This window comes from Loxodonta africana, chromosome 2, assembly GCF_030014295.1.
Source record: "Loxodonta africana isolate mLoxAfr1 chromosome 2, mLoxAfr1.hap2, whole genome shotgun sequence".
In the NCBI taxonomy this organism is placed as follows: domain Eukaryota; kingdom Metazoa; phylum Chordata; class Mammalia; order Proboscidea; family Elephantidae; genus Loxodonta; species Loxodonta africana.
The window spans coordinates 222,049,794-222,067,734 of record NC_087343.1 but is presented as its reverse complement, the minus strand read 5'-3'; the positions used below and the strand labels follow the sequence as shown (position 1 = coordinate 222,067,734).

General features: G+C 44.3%; 1 protein-coding gene across 1 annotated transcript in view; it reads right to left on the bottom strand.

The window, feature by feature from the left end:
• FAM3B (FAM3 metabolism regulating signaling molecule B) overlaps window positions 1–17,941 on the bottom strand; it is a 67,907-nt gene that overhangs the window by 7,773 nt on the left and 42,193 nt on the right. The window contains exons 5-8 of the mRNA XM_023559166.2: window positions 16,986–17,044; window positions 15,068–15,118; window positions 13,340–13,427; window positions 10,993–11,125 (exon numbers count right to left, since the gene is read on the bottom strand). Coding sequence (XP_023414934.1) covers window positions 10,993–11,125; window positions 13,340–13,427; window positions 15,068–15,118; window positions 16,986–17,044 — 331 coding nt within the window. The remainder of the gene's footprint in view (window positions 1–10,992; window positions 11,126–13,339; window positions 13,428–15,067; window positions 15,119–16,985; window positions 17,045–17,941) is intronic.

The following is a 17,941-nucleotide window of genomic DNA, read 5'->3' as shown; positions in this document are numbered from 1 at the left end:
GTAGGCAGTTATTACTATAAATCTCCCTCTGAGTACTGCTTTTGCTATGTCCCAAAGGTGTGGATATGTGGTGTTTTCATTTTCGTTTGATTCTAGGAATTTTTAAATTTCAATTTTGACTTCCTCTATGATCCAATCGTTTTTTGTAGTAGTGTATTATTTAGTTTCCATATATTCTTTTTTCCTTATTTATCCTGCTGTTGATTTCTAGCTTCATACAGTTATGGTCAGAGAAGATGCTTTGTATAATTTCAATCTTTTAAATTAGTTGAGTCTTGTTTTGTGTCCTAGAGTATGGTCTATTCTCAGAAATGATCCATGTGCACTGGAGAAGAATGTGTGTTGTTCTGATGTCTGGTTCTATGTATGTCTATTAGGTCCAACTGGCTTATGGTTTTATTTAAGTTCTCAATGTCCTTAGGGATTTTCTTTTTAGATGTTCTGTCTATAATTCAAAGTGGTGTGTTGAAGTCCCCTATTATTATTGTGATGTTGTCCAGTTCTCCTTTCATATTAGTCAGTATTTTTTCCATGTATTCTGGTGTGTTGCTGATAGGTGCATATATAATTGTTATGTCTTCTTGCTGAACTGACCCTTATATTGTTATTTGAATATCCTTATTTATCTCTTATAATAGATTTTGATTTAAAGTCTATTTTATCTGGTATCAGTATGGCCACCCCTGCTCTTTTTTGTTCACTGGTTGCATGGAATATTTTTCTCCATCCTTTTATTTTCAGTCTGTTTGTATCCTTATGTTTAAGGTATGTTTCCTGTAGACTGCAAAACGGTGGATCTTTTTTTTAATCCATTCTGCCACTCTCTGTTTTGTGCATGGGGTATTTAGACCATTTACATTTACGGTTATTGTTAAAAACGGTGTGTCTACCTCACTCATTTTGCCATTTGTTTTTTTAGTATTTCGTATCTTTGTTTTTATATTCTGATTTTCTGTTTTTGTTTTGTATTTGGGTGCTTTTTTGTGATGAGCCTTTTTGTTATTTTCCTTCTTGTCTTCTGAATGTTTCTTCTTGGTGATTTCTTAGTGGTTTCTGCATATGTTACGTTACGTAACTTACAACATTTAACATATGAACAATGATTAGCATATAACTGTAACATAATAAATCTATTCCTGAAGTACTCTTCCCTCTTCCATTTCTGTTGGTGTTAATATCAATCAATATACATTAATATATCATCAATATCAAATAAGCCATATTAGTCAATAAGTTTACTCTGTATTTATTTCTTAATGCTCTTGCCTTTCTGTTTGGAGTGCTCCCTTGAGTAATACTTGCACAACTGGATTGGTAGTGGAAAATTCTCAGAGGTTCTGATCATTTGGGAATGTCTTGATTTCCCCCCTCATTTTTGAATGACAACTTTGCTGGGTAAAGAATTCTTGGTGGCAATTGTTTTGGTTCAGTATCTTATATATGTTGTTCCATTGTTTTCTGGCCTCTGGAGTTTCTGGTGAGAAATTTGCACTGGTTTTTATGAAAGACCCCTGGTATGTTACACTGTGTTTTTCTCTTGCCACTTTCAGAATTTTCTCCTTGTCTTTGGTTTTCAATAATTTTACTAGGATATGTCACAGAGTTGATCTTTTTGTGTTTCTTCTTATTGAGGTTTGTGTAGTTTCCTGTATTTGCAGGCGTGGCTCTCTGCTTTGTGCCTGGGAAATTCTGATTATCTCTTGATAATTGCTTCTATGCCTTTATTGTTGTCATGGTGCTCTGGGGTTCCAATAATTCTAATGTTAGATTTCTTTATTGAATCCCACATTTCCTTCTGGGTTTGTTTGCTTTTCTTTGTTCTTTTCTCTTTTTTTCTCTTGAGACTTGATAGATTCAGTTATCTTATACTTTTGTATTTTTTCTTTTGTTGTTTGTACTTTTGGGGCCATATATAAGAATCCATTGTCTAATCCAATGTCATGAGACTTATACCTATAGGTTTTTCTAAGGGTTTTATAATTCTAGCTCTTACATTAGGTGTCTGGTCCATTTTGAGTTAATTTTTGTATATAGTTTGAGGTAGGGGCCCAATTTCATTCCTTTGCAGGTGGATATCCAATTGTCCCAAGATGGTTTGTTGAAAAGACTATTCATTCCCCCATTGAATGGTCTTGGCACTGTTATTAAAATCAATTGACTGAAAATATGAGGGTTTATTTCTGAATTCTCAATTCTATTTTACTGATCTATATGACTATTTTTATGCGAATAGTACATTACCTTGATTACTGTGACTTTGTAGTAAGTTCTGATACCGGGAAGTGTGAGTCTTTTAATTTTGTTCTTCTTTTTAAGATTGTTTTGGCTCTTCTGGATCCTTTGATTTTCCATACACATTTTAGCACCAGCTTGTCAAGTTCGGTTAAGAAGCCAATTGGAATTTTGATAGGGATTATATTGAATATGTAGATCAATTTGGGGAGTACTGCCATCTTAACAATATTAAATCTTCTGATCCATAAACATGGGATGTCTTTTCATTTATTTAGGTCTTCTTAATTTCTTTCCACAGTGTTTTATAGTTTCCAGAGTATTAGGTTTTACACTTCTTTTGTTAGCTTATTCCTAAGTATTGTTATTCCTAACAATACAGAATTGTTTTCTTAATTTCATTTTTGGATTGTATTGCAAGTGTATGAAAATAAAATTGGTTTTTGTATGTGGATTTTGTATTCCGCAACCTTGCTGAAGTTGTTTATTAGTTAAGATATTTTTTAGTGGGTTCTTTTGAATTCTCTATACACAAGATCATGTTATCTGCAAAAAGAGATAGTTTTACTTCTTTCTTTTCAATCTGGATGCTCTTTATTTCCTTTCCTTGCCTAATTCCCCTGGCTAGAACCTCCAGTACAATGTTGAATAGATGGTAAGAAAGGTCATCTTTGTCTTGTCCCTGACCTTACAGGGGAAGTAGTCAGTCTTTTACCACAAAGTGTGATGATCATTGCGATTTTTTCATAGATACTCTTTATGAGGTTGATAACTAAAAAAAAAAGTTCCCTCATATTCCTCATTTGTTGAGTGATTTTATCATGAATTGGTGTTGAATTTTGCCAAATGCTTTTTCTGTCTACTGAGATGATCATGCAGTTTTTGTCCTTGAGTCTATCCATGTGGTCTATTATATTAATCAACTTTCAGATGTTAAACCAGCTTTGTATTCCTGGGAATTCTCACTTGATTATACATTCCTTCTTAAAACCACAGTTCTGATCATTTACTCATTGTTGAGACTTGGAGGAATCAAAGAATTGAATAAAATGTGGTCTCTGCCTTTACAAGGCTACAATCCAGGCACAATAAGACAAGTAAACCTAATGCAAAGGACCATATGCCCCATCAGGAAAGTACAAAGCGTCATGGGAGTTCACAGGCTGGGGAAGGAGGAGCCTGTAAGGCTCTACAAAAGAGGCAGCATTGAGCTTTGAAAAGCCTACTCTAGATGCAGGGATACACGCACAAAGATCCTGACATGGACGAGCTCTGTAGTATGTGGAGACAAACAAAGACTGCAGGGATTTTACTGGAATGTTGAGCGAATGTAGATAGGGAAATATGACTAGGCAGGAATTCTGCCCACAGAATTCCTGGGCATCTCCAACGAACTGGGCTGGAGACAAAAGTCTGAGCTCTGGTTCTGGATCACCAGGGACCAAGACAAAGACCATGCTGGAGGTGATGATAATGATGGCACCTCCTGCCAAGTGGGTACATGCCATATTCATATTGAGCAGTGCAGCCTGACCACCTCCAGTTTAGAGGTGTACATGAGTCTCAGGGATATGAAACAATGATCCTCAGGGTCCACCGTTAGTGATGCTTGTGTCTGGATCTAAACCTAGGTTGCCTTCTCTTCAAAGATTTATCTCCTCACTTATTCCTCAGTCTGAGCATCTCAGGTTCCTCCCTCTTATAATACAAGGGGGCTGGACAGAACAATCTCTAAAGTCTCTTATAGTTTAAAATTCAATTCAGTAGGGTAGTGAGGGCCATTAAAGTCTGGGCCTAGGAAACTTCTCTGGGTCTAGCAGGTGGAATGGGGGTGAAAAGGTGTGTGGCTGGGGAGACCATCGAGGGCTCAGACCATCAGAACACAGGGCCATACACTATTCCTAGGGAAATCCCTAGAATATAAGTCTGAATATCCCAAATCATAAAGACATAAATGATTCCTCCAAGAGCACTTGACTCGAGCTCTCAGTAAGACCCGTGCTGAGGCCCTGGCTACTAGCCTAGACCTCGTCAACATCTGCACAGACATCCTTTAGTGCTCCAAATCACAGTAACTTTTATACTGTTCCATATACTCCTCACCATATTCAAGTCTTGTCTTTGCACTCTTGTGAGGTTAAGAGTTATTGTACCTCAAGCAGGTTGGCCTTTCTCCCTGGCCTCTGTGAAACAACTCTCAGAGTAGTTGGGCTTGTGTAAGGGAATGTTAAAATTTGAGGTACCTGAGAAAATCTGAAATGGCTGGCTTGAGGTTTGAGTATAACTCTTCTGTGGCTAGTTCCATTTCCACCCTAGCAACAGCCATTTTCTGTGCAGACATAATCATGAAACTAAAAAATGTCTGGCAAGGATGACATAACTACACTGTGACTCTCCTGAGAGAAGAATGTCTGGTAATGATGATGTAACCAGCCTGCAATCCCTGCCCCCACACGAATATCCTTATGATTACCACGTTGTAACCAATCTAAGAAAGACACATATATCCTTCTAAGCCAATTGCCTTACGAGCTTCCACTATGGGAAGTCCTGCCTTATGAGTTCCCGTCACAAGAAGTCCTGCCTTAAAATTATCTACTGCCAATTGGGTAATGTCTTTCAATGAGCTAAGCCTGTAATTACCAATCAAGCAATGACTTTCAATGATCTAAGTTTGTAAACACCAATCAAATACTGTACTTCACGTCCTTGTTTGCCCTTATAAAACATCACTGCTGGATTACTGGATTCTACTGCATGGAGTTCAGTCTGTATCCAACTCCAGCTGTCTCTTTACTTTCAATAAGGCAATTTTACATTAGATCAGAGTACAGACAGTCACGACAGGCTCCGCAGGCCACCCCTGAGAGTTTGTATTAACGAGTGGAAGCCAGACTGGGAACTCACCTGGTAACCAATAATGAGTGTGTGGGCTGGCAGATAAAAGGCCAAACACTGAGGTTGGGAGAAGCTTCCTGAGAGCATCCTGGAAGGACAGCTTCCTGGGGAAGGATATGCCTTTCCAAACTTCACCTGAGTACCTCTCCACATTCCCCTGAGTTACTCCTGAGTTGTTCCCTGTTATTCCTGCCTGTTCCTATCCTGTACTTCTGAGCTATACCTTTAATAAACCACATAACTGTAACTATAGTCTGTGAGTTCTGTGTAGGTTTCAGTGACTTACCAAACTCAGTAGAAAAACAGAATTGTGGGGAAGGGCGGGGGGCTGGTGTCAGAGACAATGGAGAAGTTGAAACTGGAGATACACTTGACCTCCTAGAAAACAGCTGTGCTGATTCGTACTCACAAAATTATTCATTTAACTCTTGCAGTGATGTGGACAGTAACTTTTTCCTTCTGTCTGCCAGCCTGGAAGGTGTCACCCAGCCCTCTTCCCCCACGTCCTCCCTCCCTCCCTCCCTGAACATGTTTCCAAGTCCACCTGGGAGCCCAGGACAGCCTGCCTGTGTGGGTGCATCTCAGGAAAGTTTTCTAAGGGAGCCAGTTTATGCCGATGGGAGTCCCTGGGGAGGGCGTCCTCCTTGGCTGCCCAAGCTTGCAGCAAATTTTTCCAAGTCCACTGAAAGACCAAGCCTCCACCCACCTTTTCTGAGTCTGTGGGGGCAGGGAGGTGCCAAGGCCTCTTGAAATGTTTCTAAGTCCGCCCTCAAGGAGGCTCAGAGCCGGTTGTCCCTGCTGGCACTCCACTCCCCACCTGCCCTGAGCCTGCGGGGACACTTCCCTGAGTCTTCTGGCCATGGTCCTGGAACTGCCTAACCAAACCAAAAAACCCACTGCTGTGGAGTCATTCCGACTCATAGCTACCCTATAGGGCAGAGGAGAACCGCCCCATACGGTTTCTAAAGCTGTAAATCCTTAAGGAAGCACACTGCTACATCTTCCTCTGGCAGAGCGGCTAGAGGCTTGGAACGGCTGACCTTTTGGTTAGCAGCCGAGCGCTTAACCACTGTGCCACCGGGGCTCCTCGGAAACTGCCTAGGCCTCAGTGAAATGTTTCCAAATCCGCCTGCCTACCCCGGGAGCCTGGGAGCTGATCTGCTTGGTAACTTTCAATCCATACATGTAGGCAAGACAGGTGTTTCACTCAAATCCAGAACCACTGCTTCAAAACATACCTGTTCTCCAAACTCAAACATCTGTTCTTGTAAAGAGTACAGGGGAAGGACCACCGCCACCACCCCTCTTGCAGTTCTAGTGGGGTTGTTTCGTGCGAATTAGCTAAACGTTAATAGTGAGCCTATTTGTGGAGACAGTCACATTTGACTTAAAAGAGATTGAAGGCTCCTTCCCCAGATTTTCTGAGACAGGCTAGCTGGGGACCAATATTATTGGTAATAATAATAACAACAACAGCAGGTGCTAACAGCTGGAGCACTTCTCTGCCTGGCATGGTGCCCCTTAAATGCCCACAGTGGGCCTGCCTGCTGGGTCAGGGAACCTGGGGCAGGAAGGCAAGGCAGAACCAGGCACCTGGGGATGCTGACGCAGATTGTGGAGGAGGAAAGGGGAGACTGGGTGGCAAGGTGAGGGAGAAAATGGGGCAGGGCAGTTGGGAAAAGAGCAGAAATATTGAAAGGGACCTTTAGGTGGGAGTTTCTGTGTATGTGATAAATATACATGTAATAAATACTGACATTTCAATAACCTTCACATGTACAGTTCAGTGACATTAATTACGTCCATAATGTTGTTTAACCATCACCAGGAACCTTTCCAGAATTTCTCCGTCACCCTGAACAGAAGCTCAGTGTTGCCTACGCATTGAGTCCTCCTTCCCCACCGCTTCCTGCTTGCCCCTGGTAACTAACCACTAATGAACTTTGGTCTCTATCGGCCCGTTCTACATATCTCATGGTAGTGGGATCATACAATAGTCATCTTTTTCGTCTCGCTGATTTCATGCAGCGTCATGTTTTCAAGTTCCATCCATGACGTAGCACAGATCAGAGCTTCCTTTCTCTTTACGGCAGAGTAGAATTCCATTCTATGGATAGATGACATTTTGTGCATCTATTCACCTGTTGATGGACATTTACGCTGTTTCCACTTTTTGGCTATTGTGAGGAGTGCTGCCATGAACACTGGTATGCAGCGGGAACCTTCAATGAGCACATGTACCTGGGACCTCTTTTGCCTCCTGTGATCCATGCCCTGTCTCACTGTCCTCGTGCATTAGAAGTACCTGGCCCGGAACTACCCTCAGGTATTCTGATTTAACTGACCCACTGGGACCTGGGCATGAGCCTTCCTCAGAGAGACTCATGGAGGGAAGGACAGTGTTTGCCGATCAGTGTCGAGGGGCCTGTGTTGGGGGTGGGCTGGTGGGGAAGTCCTGGAAAAACACAGCTGCTCTGAGGTACACAACTCTGCTTGGTGAGTTGCTCAACGCCCTAAGTAGTTCTCTCACTTAACCCTCATGAGCCTTATGAGATAGGTATCACCTTACCCCTTTCTCACTGATGATGATTCTAAGGCACAGAGAGGTCAAGCAACTGGCCCAAGACCACACAGCTCAACTGGCCCGAGACCACACAGCTAAGTTGGAAAAGCCTGGAGCTCGGTAGTTCGTCTGAACACACCAGGGCTAATGGGAAAGATGAGCTTGTATCGACTGAGCAGAGTCAGCGTGTGGGACGCTGTGCTTTAGCCAGCCAAGGGCGCTGGCAGCACATTCTCACATCACAGCTGCTCGGCTCCAACGTCTCACTGTACAGCTCAGGACACTGAAGCCCAGAAAGGTTAGGTGCCTCATTCAGGGTCATATGTGTCCCTCTGGCAAACCTAACTCTGGACTCCCAGCCACCTGTCTCCCAGTTTAGGTGGGTCCAGGTGGCAGTGGTGGCAGCTCAGAAAACCCCACCTAGGACAGCACAGAGCATCCCTCACTTGTAAGGACAAACTCATGAGGTCCTGAGCTTACGCTAAAGTGTCCGGATCCAATAATTAGTAAGGACGGGTCCAGGCTGGGGCCCTGGCAGAACACTCCTAACACTGCCTGCCGGGCTGGCTTCCTGGTGTAAAAGAACAGAGGAGATACAAGCAGAAAATCTGCTTTTTAGATGTGAAGCGGGGTCTTACAAAGCAGCCTAAAAAATAGACAGTTTCTGGGCTTCTAGAGTACTAGGTAGTGCAGTGGTTAAGAGCTACAGCAGGCTACAGCTGCCAACCAAAAGGTCAGCAGTTCAAATCTACCACCTGCTCCTTGGAAACCCTATGGAGCAGTTCTACGCTGTCCTTTAGGGTCACTATGAGTTGGAATCGACTCGAGGGCAATGTTTCTTTTTTCCCCCAATGGGTAGAGTACTAGGATAGAGAGTATCGCAGAGTCCCAGGACCCCTCTTAGGAGCCAGCCACAAATTTTCTGGCTGTTTGGCTTGCACCTTATCCAACCCCTTCTTCTCTACCTGGGTCCTCTTGCCAACGAAATGGTGCCCAGATGCCCAGCTGCTACTGTTTGTTGACTTTTTTCCCAAACCCGTAACCAGACAACACAAGCAGTTGGAGCTGGGACCCAGTGTCTGAGCCTGAAGTCAGAGGCAACCAAGTCTACACCCCGGGAGACTTAAAAATCTCTTCTGCCTTTGAATTTCAAGCTGAATGGAAAAGCAGACCTTATCTTCGTAAGGTCTAGTGTGGAAGTCTCGCTCCTTGGCTCTCGAGAGTTGCTGTCAAGTCAGCTCTGACTCATGGCAACCTTACATACAACAGAATGAAATGTTGCCTGGTCTGCGGCATCTTCATGATCATTGGTATGTTTGAGCCCATTGTTGGAGCCACCACGTCAATCCATCTCATGAAGCGCTTCCCTCGTTTTTGCTGACCCTCTCCTTTACCAAACACGATGTCCTTTTCTAGTAATTCATTTTTCCTGATGAAAGTGAGATGAAGTCTCACCATCCTTGCTTCTAAAGAGCATTTTGGTTGTATATCTTCTATGACTGATCCGTTCATTCTTCTGACAGCCCATGGTATATTTGGTATTCTTCACCAACACCATAATTCAAATATGTCAGTTTTTCTTCAGTATTCCTTTCGCACTGTCCAGCTCTCACATGCTCCCTGGCAATACAGCTGGTTCCCTCCTCTTCTGAACCAGCATTGTTCCCTGGTGAGCAGCACCCCCGAAAGAGGTTGGCGTGACCATTGCCGGCAGTGTTAGCTCATGACTCAGACACATTTTGCTAACTCTTCATTGGAATTTTCACAGGTGACTTAGTAGTTAGTAAGTTAAAACTTCATTATCTTGCTCTTTATTTTTCTTTGATAAACAAAGAATGTAATGGGAGGGATTTATAATTAGTCATGCAATGACTTACTGAACAACTACAATTAAAAAAAAAAAAAAGACTGATATTTACAAGTGCTTTCTTGGTGCCCACCTTGTCTGTCCTAAGGGTTTTGCCTACACCACCTCGGCTAACCCGCTTAAGTCACGACGACCCCACGTGTACAGAGTAGAACTGTGCTCTATGGGGTTGCAGTGGCTGATGGCTTGGAAGTAGATCACCAGGCTTTTCTTCTGAGGTGCCTCTGGGTGGACTTGTACCTCCTGCCAACCTTTTGGTTAGCAGATGAGTGCTTAGCCATTTGCAGCACCCGAGGACGTAAGTACTACCCCACTACGCCCCAAAACAGAGGTGCAGAGAGTTTAAACGGATGCTGAAGAACAGGGAGGTTCAGGATGGGCTATGTTGGCTGCAGAGTGTTAGAAAATCAACACCCATAGCCCCTTTGGAGTTTCTACTTTTAAACAGATTGGCGAGCTCGGCAACTTCAGTCAAGTGCCTTTCTGCTGCTGACCTGATGGGACAGGCTTCCGAACACCTCATCGCGGGCTGCTGTACATGTGACAACGTACCAAGGAGCCACGCGTGGAAGCCGTACGTTTGCCCCGATTGTGCCAGTTGCTGCGGAGGCAACCTGATTTGCAGCAACGCCACGTGGGCTAGAGCAGAACTGTGCTCCGTAAGGTTTTCGACGGCTGATTTTTTTCAGAAGTATATTGCCAGGCCTTTCTTCTGAGGCACCTCGGCGTGGATTTGAACTGCCACCTTCTGCCTGCCAGTCAAGAACATTAACCATTTGCACCATCCAGTGACTTTTTCACCAATTTAAGAATGAGGAAGTGGTGGTTCTGTGGTAAAATTCTTGCCTTCCATGAGGGAGGTGCAGGTTCGATTCCCCGCCAAGGCACCTCATACACAGCCACCACCCTTCTGTCAGCGGAGGCTTGTGAGTTGCCGCGATGCTGAACAGGCTCGGCGGAGTTTCCAGAATAAGAGGGACTAGGAACAATGGCCTGGTGATATACTTCCTTAAAATAAGCCTATGAAAACCCTACGGATCACGACAGCCCTTTCTGCCACCAGACGTGAAGATGGCACAGGACCAGGCAGTGCTTTGTTCCTTTGTGCACTGGGTTGCCATGAGTTGGGGACCAACTTGATGGCAGCGAACAGCACAACAGGAGTGAGGAAATCCAGGCAAGAGGCTGGGAACTTGCCTCAGAGCACACACAGAGAGCAGGCAGCGAGCCAGCATGCAAACCTACGCAGCCCCCTCCGGATCCCACCAGCGGCGCCATCACTCTGTGTGGCAGTCACTCAATGCAGGGATACGTCTGCAGGCCAGGAGTTCAGACTGACCGGCAACCTCTTCCAATCACAGCACTTATTATACTGACCATTTGTGGGAAAACCCAAACCCAGTCCCAGAAGAGATGTTTAAAAATTACTCACCTTTTCTCTCTCAATATCTGCAGGAAGTTCAAAGCCTTTTGCAGCAAGAAATACCCAGCTTGACCTGAATTTCATGTTCCTGATTTCTTTACTTCCAAGTGCTTCAATGGCGTTCTTGGCATCGTCCTTCAGCCTGGGGAGCAGAGGAGGAGGCACATGAATGTCTCACACATGGGGAGGCTCCGGCGCAAGAGACGTTCACATGTTACTTGTGTGTTTGTTCCTGGACAGAGATTTCTAAGCAACTTGTCTCCTCCTACGGTCAATGGGAGGAGGATGGATGGCACACAGGCAGATTGATTTTTAAGGGTAAATACCAATGGAAAAAGAAAAAAATTTGGAGCAAAAAGGGAGAGACCTCCTTCCCCCCTTTACGGCATTTACTTTGGGAAACTTGTAACTTCTTTCTCTGTCTCTTTTGAAATCTATGTCAACCTTTGTTAAGGTAGAAAGGATTTCGCTCCTCTTCTGAACCAGCTTCATTTCCTGGAGAGCATCGCTACCTGGTTTTACAACCCAGGAATGTTTTTCTCAAGGACCTGGGAGCCATCTCTTTGAAATGTAGTCATCAAGGAACAAGGATGATGGTACCTCTGTCTCCCAGTTTCCACGGGGCGATAAGGAGCCTAACTTCAGCAGGTGCCTGATTCCAAGTTACAAAACTACTCCTGTTATAAAGATAGGAGAAATTTACTTTCCCCGTGGATGCAGGTAATTAGCAAACCTAGGAAGCCATCCTAATTACCAGGTGGATTTAGGATGAACTAGGTGTAACAACACACACAAAGTTCATCCTTACAGGATCCCTATAGGGTTGCTATGCGTCAGAATAGACTCTGTGGCACTATGTTTTGTTTTTTTTTTTTAAGTCTAACAACAGCTACGTACTTGGCTGCTAACTGAAAGGTGGGAGGTTCGAGTCTATCCAGAGGTGCCACAGAAGAAAGGCCTGGCAATCGACTTCCAAAAAATTAATCATTGAGAATCTTACGGAGCATGGTTCTACTCTGACACACATGGGATTGTCCTGTGTCGGAGGTGGCTTGATGGGGGCTGGTTGTTTTGTTTATGCGTGACAAGTGGAGCTGCCAAGTCCTCTTACTTGAGGCTTAGTCACTGGTTATCTTAAGAAAAAGCCTTATCTGCTTGGCTACATAAAGGGTCAGATTTCCTTCTGTCTTTGCAATCTCTTTAGCTCTGGTTTACTGCTTGTTCAGTAATAAAACTGTTTCTTCCTCTTTTATTTTTATGGGGAGGTTTTCTGGGTTGGCAAGAGATTTGGGGAAAATCTATTTCCCCAACAGTATGTCAGATTTCTAGTTCACCCTATGACAAGAACCAGGGCCCTTTTTGACCTCAATTTTTGGCACAAAATCTTAAGTCCCAATTCTGGGTTGTGGGGCTCAGTCGTACCCTCACACTCAGCTACATTATTTCCTGTCCTTGTTGCCCTCTTGCTTGCTGACCCCAAAACAAGGCTGACAGCAGTCACCAAGAGAACAAAGCAAAAGCCCAACACTGGCCCTTTCAGATTCAGAAAAGTCAGCTTCACAAAAGACAAGAGGAAATCTAAACAATCCTGTCAATTTAGAGTGAGCAAAGGAAGGAAGGAGCACAGAAAGGAAAAGAAAAAAAAAAGTTTAGCTTTTTTCCTAAATGAGTTAAGTCAGAGTTTTTCAAAGCATGTTCCAAGGATTTGTCTGATGTGGCAAACTGCTCCATGAAAAAGGGGACCTAAGGTCCAGTTAATCTTGGGCACACTGTGTTCCATAGCCCCATCTTGGAAATCCATAATGTAGGCAGGCCTTGGAGGTTCTTACAAGTGTAGCAGTGAAAACATACATATATACATAGTAGAACACACTTTGAGAAACACAGAGCTGAATCATCCCCCTCCCTGGTAATACCATGCGTATGTTGTGTGTGCTCGTACACCAAAATGTATGTGTGTGTATTTCTTTATCCTTATCTAAAGACGTTTCCTCAATTTCCTTTTCTATTTTTGTAAGCCCCACCCTAGGTTCAGCTTCCCTTGCTGGGCTTAGTTTTTCAGTCCTAATTCTCATCAGAATATTCCTGCTACCTGGAAATACTCTCTAGATTCTACTGCTTCTATGCTCCACTGGTTGTCCATTTGGATTCTTCTTCTTCTTCCTTTTTTTTTTTTTTTAAGAAACAAAGTCTGTTTTGTTATGTGCTATCATTCTTTTTCCTTGAAGAAGCATCTAGCTCCTTGAGCTTTTTGTTCTTTCCTAGAATGTTACCGAGGGGCCCTGCTGAGAAGCCTGGTACTATCCGTCCTGCTGGCTTCTTCTGCCCAGAGCTGTGACCATTTGTTCGCTCTTACCTGGTGCTCCCATCATCATGGGTGACCATGAAGACCAGGGATTTCTGAGGTGCACTCTGAATAAACTTTGTCATTGGTCCAGAGTTATCTGTTGGGTCAATGGAAACCAGTCTTAGGATCTCTGTTAACCAAGAACTTCAGTCTAGATGCTGGACTTCCTTCTGCACTTGGGCTCCATGTCCCCCCTGACTCTTCCTGACTCCTAGAGGGCCTCCCCCCACCATGCCAATGGCACTCCAGGTCTTCACTAGGAAGCTGTTAGCCGGGCTTCCACGGTGGGACCATCCTAGTGGGCAACAGGGCACGGAAGGAAAAGAACTCTGCTCAATGCTTGCTATAGGAATGTTCATGGTTATAGTGGAAAAGGGTCATGACAGGGAGCTCTCGGGACCAATAAAGAGGGCAACTGGAGCTCCCAGGGGAAAGAACCTCCTTGGAAATTAGATCATAAAGATCCTATTAATCAAACTCTCAACTCAACTGGCAATACCTTTTGCAGCACAGGCAGAGTATTCTTTGCCATTAGGAATAGAGACCCTGACCCAAAGCTGTGGCTGTCCCAGGCCAGAGTAGCCATGTGTAGGACACTGACAAAGAGCAAAGGAGACCCACAGAGCTGGAAATAAGACAAACGCAGACCAAACCGAAACATGGGTGTCTTTGCTAAGAGACTTACTGGTGCCTAATCAGAAGGAAATAAAGGTCGATCAATCTTGAGACCCTTTTATTTACCACTTGGGCCTCTAATTTATAATTATGTGTAAGTGAACTGGAAGTAGAAATGCAGAGTTCCCATCAAGCGGATGCAGGCATTTTTTATTACTTTCCTTCATGGTCTTTTAAAAGACTTGTTTTCAATAACCCTAAGTGTTAAATAAGGTATTGGTTCAGTGGTACAATTCCCGTCCTCCATGCAGAAGACCCAGGTTTGATTCCCGGCCAATGCACCTAGTGTGCAGCCACCACTTCTCTGTCATTGGAGGACTGTGCATTGCTATGATGCTCTACAGGCTTCAGCAGGGCTTCCAGACTAAGACAGACTAGGAAGAAAGGCCTGGCAATCTACTTCCAAAAATAAGCCCATGAAAACTCTATGGATCACAACAGTCCAACACCCACCTGATCTTGAGGATGACACAGGACTGGGCAGAGCTATTTTCCATGATCTTTATAAAGGCTTGTTTCAATAATTCTACGTGTTCAGAACAAATAAGAGGGGCTAGTCTATTCCGATTAACCACCACAGCCATGAGTCAAGGCCCAGAATGGTAAGACCATGGCAAGTGAATGCGGCCTAGGGGTTCCAGAAATGTCTGCCCCCAGCCCAGCAGGGTCCTGGAAGCATAGCAGTAATTATGATGGGTTTTTCAGGGCTGATGATATTCAGGTTGGATGCTGATGACATTATTTTTCATCTACTCTGGTTTAAAAAAAAAAAAAAGGCAGTTTTCTCTTCCCTGTTAGTGGTAGGTGGCACAGAAGAGAAAGACCCAGGGAAAGTGTGATCTGAGAAGAGAGATGATCCAGATGGTGGCTTCACACTTCATTGTATGAACTCTGTGAAAACCTAGGAGGATTTCTCTGAGACCGTGCTGGAAAGCTCGCTAATGTTGCTAGCCATCTTTTCATTCATAGAAAAGAGAACAACGTTTGCCATTTTTGTCCACGTGTGTTTCATCTTAATTTTACATTTCTAATGCACTTTGAACAGGAAAATACTTTTCTTACCACCTTCATACATATCGAAGAACTGTGTGTTTATCACCTTCCCAGTTACATCTGAAAATTAAAAAAAAATCATTTTTAAAAGGGAATTCATCTGAACCCAGGGGGCATTTGTGGCACCGCAGCCATCAAAATGGGGTCTTTCTTCCCCACCTCTCCTCCAGGAAAAGTGAAGGATGTGAGGAGTCCGCCTGTACGAGGTACCTCCCCTGAGAAGTGTTATTAAAGAAGAGTGAAAAAGACAGGAGCACAAGACAGCTATTCTAGAACTCCCTTCCAGTCTTCTTTTAGTTAAATTTGACCTTTATACTCTTCCCTCACCCACCTTCTCTGCTCACTGAAACACCAGTGCCCTCACTTTGGCCAGTCCCTCCCATGGGGGCCCTGATTGTGGCTGGCCCTGGTGGAGGCTTCTAGGGTGTTTTCCAGCAGGAAGTTGGCTGGGACAGACAGGACTAGAGCTGAGTCAGACAGTCCCGCCTCGCCATGGAGGAAGGGTGGGAGCCCAAAGGGGATTTCTGCAGACGGGCTTGCTCTGAAAACAACCCTTACCATGAAGCCACGCGTATGTGCATGCGTGGAGGAGGGCAAGGCGGGAGGAGCGTTGCCTGTAAAAGAGAAATGGGATGTGCACCCAGGAACAGGAACTCAGAATTGGGTCTAGAGAGGACTGGAGAGCCAATGTCAAGCCTTCCCCAGGAAGCAACCCAGTACATTCCTGAGCAGCTTTCCCTAGAGGGCTGCCACACCTGGGTAGATGCCGCTCCTGATCTATTAACAACCTTGGTAGAATCCTCACCTTCCATGCAGAAGACCCAGTTTGGCCTGGCCAATGCACCTCGTGTGCAGCCACCGCCTGTCAGTGGAAGTTTGTGTGTTGTGACGCTGAACAGGTTTCAGTGGAATGTCCAGACTAAGAGGGACCAGGAGGAAAGCCTGGGCATTCTACTCCTGAAAATCAGCCAAGGAAAACTCTAAGGGTCACAATGGCCCGATCCATAACTCATCCTGGGGATGGTGCAGGAGCAGGCGGTGTTTTCTTCTGTTGTGCCAGGGGGTCAGTGAGTTGGGAGCTGACACAAAGGCAGCTGACTAACCACCACTAACAGCCATACAGTGTGTTTAACCCTGCAGCCTGGACTGCAGTGGCTGCTTGGAGGGACTAAGAAAGTAAAATACCCATGAGCACACTTTGGGAAGATGAAGTCTAATTAGGAAAGTGTCTTCAATGTACCTAGAAGCAGTGCAGTCCAGATTGAAGGTCACTCTAATCAGTAAAGTTGATCCTTCACTCTCCAGGTTCTTGCCCAAAAATATAACTTAAAATTGTTTGCTGCTCACTCTGGAGCAAAGCCTGGTGGAGATGACCTGTGTTTTGGGAAGGAGGCCTGAAGGACACTTGGGTGCCCCTTTCCTCTTTGTACTTTAGGTTTTCCCACCAGATTATCAGACTGGGAACATTTTGTCTTAGGTCCCTGCAGTCCTGTTGTCAACGGACTATCTTCTTAGCTCAGGTATGGGAATACCATATGACGCTGCCTTCCCATACCTGCTATGGTGTTTATTGTGAGGCACCCCAATGGCAATGGTGATATAATTATTTCTTCCAGGCTCAACTCCAGGGACTGCTTATGTCCCCATGGACTGCTTATTTAGTTTCAACTCTGCCTTTTGCTTGTCCCTTTTTGTTTTTGAAAGTCTTTATGTGTCTTGTGGACATTGTTTTAGTTATTTTTGTTGAAACCACAAATAATTTGTAATATCAGGCGCTGCAAAAATAATTAAAAATGTAATATTAAAATGTGTTAAAATACAAATGCAGACAAGATCGTGTGCTAAAATCATCGAATACCCAGGTATCTCGGAAAATCCGATGACAGGGCTTTCAAAGATGTTTGAAAGAAAACATTTCATGACTTACAGTTGACAATGGCAATATTGATTCCTCTTGCAACATTTCCAGTCTTTTCCCCAATGAGCCTGAAATTTAAATGAGTATCAGTCAATGAACCCCTTTCTCACTGGGTAATGAGTCATCTTCCCTGCTCCATAGATCTTCTCTTGGCAGAATCTCTGTTGCATCCATTGTCACTTACCATTCCTCTGCACAGATGCACTGGCCTTGATCCAGCTCCCTAGAAACTTAACCCCCCCAATTTACTCCACACACATTTCTTTCCAAACTTATATAGCCTCTGTCCCTCAGGGCACCTAGAAATTATATTTAATCTTATAATTTAGACCAATGGCAAGGGAGAAGAGAAACAAATACTCGTTTAGGTCAGGCCCCCCTTTTTTTTTTTATTTTTTATTGTGCTTTCAGTGAAAGTTTACAAATCAAGTCAGTCTCTTGTACAAAAACTTATATAATCTTGCTATATACTCCTACTTGCTCTCCCCCTAAAGAGACAGCACACTCCTCCACTCCACCCTGTATTTTCATGTCCATTCAGCCAGCTTCTGACCCTCTCCTACCTTCTCATCTCCCACCCAGACAGAAGCTGCCCACATAGTCTCATGTGTCCACTTGAGCCAAGGAGCTCACTCCTCACCAGTATCACTTGGAATCCATCAGCTGCTCCTTGGAAACCCTATGGGGCAGTTCTACGCTGTCCTATAGGGTCGCTGTGTGTTGGAATTGACTCGACAACAGGTTTGGTTTTGTTTCGTTTTTACCCTAGGAAGGAGCCCTTGTTGTGCAGTGAGTAAGCACTTGGCTACTAACTGAGAGGTCAGTGTTTCGAATCCACCAGCCGCTCTGTGGGAGAAAGATGTGGCAGTCTGTTTCCGTAAAGATTACAGCCTTGAACACCCTATCTGGCAGTTCTGTTCTGTCCCATAGGGTCACTATGAGTTGGAATTGACTCCATGGCAATG